This window comes from Etheostoma spectabile, chromosome 10 (genome assembly GCF_008692095.1).
Source record: "Etheostoma spectabile isolate EspeVRDwgs_2016 chromosome 10, UIUC_Espe_1.0, whole genome shotgun sequence".
In the NCBI taxonomy this organism is placed as follows: domain Eukaryota; kingdom Metazoa; phylum Chordata; class Actinopteri; order Perciformes; family Percidae; genus Etheostoma; species Etheostoma spectabile.
The window spans coordinates 30,424,335-30,433,027 of NC_045742.1; the positions used below are offsets into that span (position 1 = coordinate 30,424,335).

Consider the following 8,693-nt stretch of genomic DNA (forward strand, 5'->3'; position numbering starts at 1 on the left):
GTGTGTGTGTGTGTGTGTGTGTGTGTGTTCTTGTTTAACTATATTCGTGGGGTTCAAAAAATGTGAGTTCAGTATACTTGTGGGGTCCTGACCGCTTTGTGGGGCCAAAATGCTGGACCTCACAACTTGAAAGCGCTGTTTGAGGGTTAAAACTTGGTTTTAGGATTATGGTTATAATTGGGTTAGGGTTAAGGTAATGCATTTAGTTGTGATGATTGAGGTTAGGGTAAGGGGCTAAGGAATGCATTATGTCAGTGACGGGTCCCCACAAAGATAGTGCCACACTGTGTGTGTGTGTGTGTGTGTGTGTGTCTCATACTCTGGTGTCCTTGTCTCCATGGTCTCTGGCCGTAGAAGTCCAGTCCCCCACTCTGTGTGTCCCCTGGTTCGGGGGAGGGATAACTCGCTCCAGCCTAAAGCAACCAACCAATCAAATTAAACCTTTAAATGTTACTTTATGAGCAAAATAGTACCTACAGGCTTCCCAACAGAAACTGTTTTTCAGTCTGATTTAAGCTGGCCAATATTATCGGTTATAGGATTATATTAAGACCTGTAACAGCACTTATTTGTACTAGAACAGAGAAGGTGGGTTTTGATTTGTTATTGAACTTTGTGTGTCACTTAGAGAAGTAGTAAGAGAATCATCACCTGACAGAGCTGCTGAGCCAGGGTCTTTCTGTCCTGGCTGTAACAGGCAGCCTGCTGGTAGTAGAAACCAGGGTTCTGGGTCTGGATGGCTGTCAGGCCCAACTTTATTGCTTCATCAAACAGCTCTCCGAATGACTGGAACCTGTTAGGAAGACAATGGACCATTTTACAGCTGGTCATCAGTGATATAGATCAGCTTTCTGAAAACCACGGCTATCTAACAGCTGTAGAGCCGAGCTGCGGAGCTCGGGTCCATCATGACAACAAGCCTCAGAAATGTCTCAAAACGCTTCATGTTGTAGGCAATTTCTACTAAATGTAAACAGCATTGTATTGTGAATCACTTCAACATGCAGGGTGTGTGTAGAAGTGTGTATCTCACTGTTTGGACATCCATGCGGCGTGCTCAAACGCCAGTTCAGCACTGCCGATCTTCTTCTTACACAGGTCAATGTGCTTTCTGAACTGGGCTATAGCATCTAGAGGAGTGTTGTGTTGGAAACACAGACGGCAGATCTGAAGCGACACAAAGACAGAGAAGGAGAGAGAAATGAAAGGTGGTCAGTAATGACAGACTTCCATCTGCTTTGGGCTGCTTGTGTGACGTTGATCATTTAAGGACAAACGACAAGTACCTTATAGTTGATGAATCCAGCCATAGTTTTGATCTCCAGCATGTTGGTCTCGTGGGCCCTGAGCTCATGAACCAGACTGTATGCAGTCCTGTAGTACCTAGAGACCCAAACCAAATCAGTGGAAGAGAAAGAGCTAGAGTGCAGTGTTCCGTTCTCTGTGTCTCTATACCCACAGCATTATTTACCATGCTATGCTTTGTGTCTCCTCTACTCCTGAGAGTTAACGAGCAACAACATCCCTCTTTTCCACACCTTTTGAATACAATACATTTTCCTAATAGGACTTATTTACTTCAATCTACTGATGGGGAAATGATGTCTCATTTACACAACAAACTATTATCTTCTCCATGATGGATACAGGCTGAGACTTACTTGAGAGCGTTCTGGGTGTCCTGTTTCAGCTCACTGAAGAAGGCGATTTTAAACTGGTGTCGAACAAACAGCAGCTGGGAGAAGAGGAGAGTGTGAGAAGAGCAGCTTCATCTGTTTCAAACTGTAGTTGGACTATTCTTCCTTTCTTCCTACCTGATGTGTTGTCTTGTTGAGGAACTCTTTATGTGATTTGACTCGACGGATCTCAGTGTAGTAGTATGTCTGAGCATGTTCGTAGAAAGCATTCTCCAGTCTACAGAATCAAAGGGAAGAAAACAGTCTCAGTGTGTAGGACTGCAGCTCATTAACCAACACATATATCACTATATCCCCATTAACACCTGGAATAATAATGTGTCTCCTATCCAGAATGTATCTAGATGTGATGTACCCTGATTACATTTACACCTGGTATTAATGTGTCTTCAGTGCCCACACTGAGATCTGATGGCTCTGTCAGCTCAAACAACCAAACGTCCTCTTTTTCCTCTCCATCTGGCTGCTGCAGCACACAAACCTTCCTCAATGCATTTTGGGTGCACTGACACCTGGACATTCATGTGGTCACACTATCTGATTGTAATACAATCACCCAAAACACATTTTAATGCTAGGTGTTAATGGGGCCTATGTGGCAAATGTATGTAAAACACAAACTTCAATTACATTAAACTGGATGTCATTTGGACCATTTAATTGCAAAATATCTCTATGGCATTAGTGAATTGGTAACTACCTTATAATGTAGCCCACTAAGTGGTCGGTGTGTGGCAGTACAAAGAGACTCTTGCCAGACAGATCACAGGCGTTACAAAGAGCTGCAGCTCTCTCTGATGCCACCAGGTCCTCTCCTGTTCAGAGAAAGAAATAGAGAGCAGATTGCTAAGGTTGGCTCTAACAGCAGATGACAGGAAGCTGCCTAACGTCTACAGCTAGTTTGGTTAACAGATCGAAAACTTGATTATAAAATGTACAACACCATGTGTACTGCTGCCAGTCAAAAAGAGAGACAGGGATATACTGGAGACACACCTTACGAAACATGAGCATAAGCTAATAGAGTAGAGATGTTTACCTGGAGGCAGAGGAGTTTTCTTCTGGATCAGAACCACAGCCACCTTGGTGTTCCTGCCCTGAAGACTGGTCCTAAAGACACCAAAACACAACATGACTGCAGATGGAAGTCTGGATTCTAGAGGCGGCGGCACATATAGAGTAATAGCTCCAATGAACTTTGCCACATTTTGTTTTCATTCAATGTATTTTTACCTGCTGAATGAGTAGTTTATTAACTGCACAAATACATTGTTACATGAACAGTACACCAACCAAGTGCTGTCAGCCAACCTACTCACTCATTCACAGCTCAGTGTGGCTGCTTAGTCTAACTCTCTGATTGGTTACACAGTATGTCAGTCAACCTGATATCCCAATACCTTAGCAGGGAGGGGAGATATGTGTTAATATGAATCCCATTGTGACAGTGTTTGTGTAATTACTCTCACTGCCAGAGGGAGGAGACAGACTAACATTTCACTCTTCAGCTTTAAGATGCCAGCCCAAACGTCTGCATAGAGAACTCACCAGTGCTTTTGTTACAGTCCTCCTGACACAAATACAAATCATGCAGTACTGTTTTTGTTTTTACTTGTGTAGCATAAAGGGACTACAACTGCATTTGGTTGTGCAACCCTGTGTTAGACGATGACAATAAATGAACATCACAGATGAATTTGACTGCAGTTATGTTTCTGATTGGGGTGTAAGGAGCTGATTTGCAGGATAACAAAAAATACTTGAACAAGTTTTGGAAAATGGAAATAGCAACACTTTACTACTTCTTACGTCTTCTGGCAGAGTTGCATAACCTCTTCAGTTATTATGTTATAAACAATGTAATAAGGATTATGGTAGTTATGGTTATGGAAGTTTTAGTGAAAGAAAAAAACAAATGCTGAAAATCCATGTGACGGGTTGTATCTGATGACAAAAAAATATTGAGTGCATCCCTGCAGCACCTACCTGCTCTTACACCCCTGGTCACCCAATAAAAGCTTTTAAATAAAATGTCCGCCTACCTGACAATCTCCACCTTAGTTGCACATTCAGATTGTTTTTCTTTCCACTGTGGGTCGTCCCAGTCCAGCTCGTAGAACAGAACAACCAGAGCTGGTACCAGGTTCAGGTGTTTGTTCATCCAGCCTGTTTTCAGGATGCCTTTGGGGATGTACCACTCATAGGACGTTCGCTAGACAGAGAGAGAGATATATTATACATACTGTTACTGCGCAGATGGCAGCGCTGAGCTCACATGAAGACAAGAGAGTGATGCAAGCTTATACTCTGTCGAGGGTTGATGGACTTGCGGATCTCTCTATGACCAGCTGCTCACCTTAGTGCGACACTTGGGGTACTCATGGTCTCCTGGAAGGACTTTAAAAGAGATAGGGACTCTGTCAGCTCGTCGGTTTGCACAGAAGGCATCCCAAATGGCCCGATGCACAGCATTGTACACCACATCCAGACCGGTCAAAGCCACGAAGGCCATGGGCCGACAACACAGCTCTGGAGGAAGCTCCCACTGGGACCCTGCCATCATGGTGCTCTAAGATTGGACACACCTGTACAGGACAGTGCAACATAATTTACACATCTTCAAAAGGAAGACATCACTGACAGTACACAGGACAGAACAACACCACTGACACAACTACAGTACACAGCACAGAGCAGCATCACTGACACACCTACACAGGACAGAGCAACATCACTGACACACCTACACAGGACAGAGCAACATCACTGACACAACTACACAGGACAGAGCAACATCACTGACAACTACAGAAGACAGAGCAACATCACTGACAACTACAGAGGACAGAGAAACATCACTGACAACTACAGAGGACAGAGCAACATCACTGACAACTACAGAGGACAGCGCAGTATTACTGCAGCACAGACATCTTGAAAGGATTCTCTGTACTTGATATTTGAGTGCAGTAGGTTAAAAAGCATCTTAAATAAGTGGCAATGCGCAGCCATCTAATATCAATATTTTATAGTGGGTTTATGAGTAATTTTTTAAACTTAAAAACCATGCTGGGCAGGAAGTCATTGATTACAGACAGGCAGCCTTTAAGGACCTGCAGGTCACATGAGTGTCAGCTCAGTTAGCTCAGTTGAGCTAAGAGCTGGATAACAGTTCAGTTGTTTAAACCCCTGCAGACCACAGAGCTTTACACATTCCATGACATGATCCCTCAATTAGCAAATCTCTTCATATAGCTAGCTACACATCTAACGTTACTGTAGTTAGTTGAAAAGAGGCTGCCACATTTCATAGTTATTATTTTCAAGATGAAAGCGGAAGTGAGATAAACTAACGCTATTAGCATTAACAAAACGTTAAAGAACAACATACCTCAGTTGCATTACTTTAGGTGAACTGGTGACGGGTAGTTAGGCTGAGTTAACTAGCTAGCAGTAGCTAACGTTGACGTTAATTCGCAAGCTGTTAGCAGAGCAGTGGTCTGTATCAAGGCTAACAGCTAACGTTAGCGAAGTTAACGTTATAACGTTATATTTAGCTAGCTAGCTAGGTAACGTTAGTGGGCGAGGTGGCAAATCTTTAACTAGCAAAAGTTGTAGGGTGCCTGGCCTTGTGTTAATCGCCGAAGCGTCAAACCCAACAGGTCACAAAATAATAAGAGCTAATTAAGCAGCTGTTGCTGCTGAAGCAACAACTAACTAGCTAGCTAGCTGGCTGTCAGTTTCTGGTGGCGGAAGGTCGTTTAAAACCACTTCCGGTTCGGCTTTTCAAAGTTGAATGCTATCTTACGAACTACATTATTCGTTTTAACAACAAGAAAGGCAGATGATTATGATACAAATCTTAATAAAAATGATTATAAATATCACAACTATAACCACGATAATACTCCTGTCTCTCCACAAAGCATTTTAAAAAATACAAAGCAATCTGTTACCTGAAGATGTCATGTCAAACTCACTGCTGTCCATGACCTATAACACGTGTGGTGGCACTGCCTTGGTGCTGTGAGAGAAGGAATGGTAGGCTCATAGGCTATGTTAAGGTGGGGAAATAAATACATAACCTAGTATGTTATCATACTCATGGCTGTGATATTCTGAGGGACTGCCACTTGGTCACTTTAAAAGTAATGGATGTGCAATTGCTGTGTATTGTTTTCTTAGTTTTTTTGGTCATATACAGTAGGCCAGTGCCAAGGCATCCGTATACTACTATAATAATGTTATATGCCATACAATGTTACAGGGAGACATGTAATTCTAGCTGACATTAGTGTCAGGCTGCATTATTGCTGATAATATATCGGTGTATCACCCCCCTGGTCTTTGAAGCAGTGCCTGAGCAGGAGATGATGAGATGAGTTCTGCATGGAGGAGATCTGGAGCACAAGGAGCTTTTAATGAGGTGCAACCGCTTTAGTAACAACTCAGGACCTGCTGCAGGTTTCTTTGGTTTCTTTGGTTTCCTGTGCAGGGACAAAGTGTGCTGCTTAAATGGATGGAAGACGGGAGGATCAAACACCAAGAGTAGAAATGGACCATGCAGTGTATTTGTGTGTTATGATGGATGCAGTGAAGACTGAAGATTGGTCTTATCCTAAAAAAATGTCCCAAAAGGCTTGAGGACTCAAACACACATGAAAACATGATTTACGTTATCAGTCTTACAGTAAATCCCATGTCACATCTGTTGCGGACATTGGATAAACCGAGAGATTTTTATGGGGTCCTGATAAAGACAATTTAAAGACAGGACAGGACAGAATATTGAATACAAAAGACACAGTGAGCTGGCAGAGCCACACAGTGGTGACAGATTCAAACTGAAGCTGTTCAGTTCCTCCTCTGATAGAGAGCTTATCAGAGGTGATGATCTGTTGGCTCAAACAGTGTCCCGGTAGCCCATGAAATAAATGTGTATGTAATCACTAAATAATTAAAACAAATCATTATTAATAAAAATATTTTGCAGTAAGTATACATCTTAGTTGTTCTTTGTTTTCTATTTTAATGTAGGCTATGTTTTCCTGGTCAGGGCTTCCATGGTAGATGACAAAAAAGTTTGGATTTTCTCTTTAAAACAGCATGAAAATAAAAAATTTAATTAAATAATTAAATTACATGTGAGCAAAGATGTGATTAATGTGATTTAGTCAATGTAGTCATATCAATGCTGATCATCATAAAATGGAATTTTTTTGTATCGTATTGTTTTATTTATTTGTAGGCTAGGCTACTAACCCTATATAACATTGTATAATAATTCATTTGAATTATTACATCGTGCTGCCCATTGTGGGATGGGTGGAGGGTGGACCATAAATAAAACAGATAGCCTGCAAAGCAGCAGCATGTGAAGCAGGTGGAGCTCAGCTATAGGAGCAGCCTATGGGGCAGGCAGACAGCTTCCTGTCCCCTTGTCCACAGACAGTCGACCAAAGGACACGGACAGGCTACAGCCATGGGACAGCATCTCTGCAGCGGGACCAGCGGTGTCCCTGCCCCGCCTGCCTGCCTGCCTGCCTGGCTGCCTGAGGGTGAGTTTCCTGGCTACATGTCTCTGTGTAGTGGTGTCTGGGGACCGGGTGGTCTTCAGATTGCAATGACTGATGAAGTGGTCTGTTTAACCTTCAGGATTCAGATGTCATGTGTCTCAGTGCTGGACCTTTAGATCGCAGGAGAAGCCGGGCTGTTGTTGACTGGTGCATGGATAGGATGAGTTGGCGGATGATGCAGTGAATCAGCGTTACTGTACGGGATGGTATAGCCTATAGCTGTAGGCTACACTACTGCCTATTCGACCCATATCCTGCATGACAAAACACTCGCCAAACTTTCATTGAAATATCAAGCACTTGAGTGTATTCTGACTTGTCGGAAGGTAGACTACCTAAATAAATGAAACCCAAGATGTGTCAGTGATTGATGGAGGCGGCTGGTTAATTCGGCTCTATCCAATCTATAAATAGGCCTATCTTCTCGAGTCAACGTTGTAAACTTTAGAAATGTGCATGTCTTCCACCAAAACGCACAATTTGCTTGTAGGTGCTAACAGCGTGGTATAGCCTACGCAGTAGGTCATAGGCTGAAATGCTCAATGACACCCCACAACACACTTTCCATTAGGCTGTAATTTTGATATATTCAGAATTGTCTTCTGTGTTTTTTTCTATCTTTGCATAGGCTAAATAAAGGTAGCCCATTTCCACAGTAAATTGGTTCATAAAAGTGTATCAGAATGCAGGAAATGAAGTCTCTGACGCTCAAAATTTCCCTGGTGTGATATGATATCCCCCCCCAAAACATCACATTTTGGCCCATATATAAACATATACAGTACACCAGTACACCCACTACAAAACATTAGACTACACCACTGGCCTAAGTGTAAGACCTCGATAGCTGCTGAGAAGGAGCGCCGCAGGAGATTGAACAATTTTTAACTGATGGCTGGTAACAGAGATTCTCTGGTCCATAAAACTGGATTCTAAATAAAGAGCAATGAGTCAGGATGCAGTGGAGCATGCAGGTTCAGCGCACCTTTGGATAGGGTGTGGATCAGTCTGCAGTGACCGGGACTTAATGGACACACGTTGCTTTTGCGGATGTAGAAGGGTCGGCTGGAAGGTTCCAGCCTGCTGCCTTCCTTCCCACGGGAAGTTAGTCAAATATTCATCACATGGCTCTCTGATGTAGGCTCGTGCATGCTGTAAGAAGTCACGTAGGCCTATACAAGTCTTGTCAACTATTTCTGTCACCAGTTGTGTAACTGATGGGGGTCGTTAGTCTTTAATGTTCTACATGGGAAACTCATGTAAGGACACTTTCCACACCAAACAGCCCAGCTAACAATAAACACATCCACAGATAGCCTATAAGACATGAACATGTAATATAACCTAGGCTACTTCATAGGCATAGATAACCTTGGCTACAGGTAGATAGATAGATAGATAGATAGATAGATAGATAGAT

General features: G+C 42.7%; 2 protein-coding genes across 2 annotated transcripts in view; one reads left to right on the plus strand and one right to left on the minus strand.

The window, feature by feature from the left end:
- The window catches only part of trappc11 (trafficking protein particle complex subunit 11), a 14,937-nt gene extending 9,496 nt beyond the window's left edge, over positions 1–5,441 (minus strand). Inside the window, exons 1-11 of the mRNA XM_032527705.1 lie at positions 5,089–5,441; positions 4,054–4,282; positions 3,740–3,909; positions 2,737–2,807; positions 2,398–2,512; positions 1,815–1,914; positions 1,662–1,735; positions 1,287–1,383; positions 1,034–1,167; positions 652–793; positions 320–413 (exon numbers count right to left, since the gene is read on the minus strand). Of these exons, the coding sequence (XP_032383596.1) occupies positions 320–413; positions 652–793; positions 1,034–1,167; positions 1,287–1,383; positions 1,662–1,735; positions 1,815–1,914; positions 2,398–2,512; positions 2,737–2,807; positions 3,740–3,909; positions 4,054–4,260 (1,204 nt within the window). The 5' untranslated portion in view covers positions 4,261–4,282; positions 5,089–5,441. The remainder of the gene's footprint in view (positions 1–319; positions 414–651; positions 794–1,033; positions 1,168–1,286; positions 1,384–1,661; positions 1,736–1,814; positions 1,915–2,397; positions 2,513–2,736; positions 2,808–3,739; positions 3,910–4,053; positions 4,283–5,088) is intronic.
- A 1,595-nt stretch (positions 5,442–7,036) lies between these two features.
- The window catches only part of rell2 (RELT like 2), a 16,246-nt gene continuing 14,589 nt past the window's right edge, over positions 7,037–8,693 (plus strand). The window contains exon 1 of the mRNA XM_032527708.1: positions 7,037–7,255. The gene's annotated coding sequence lies outside the window, so the exon portion shown is untranslated. The remainder of the gene's footprint in view (positions 7,256–8,693) is intronic.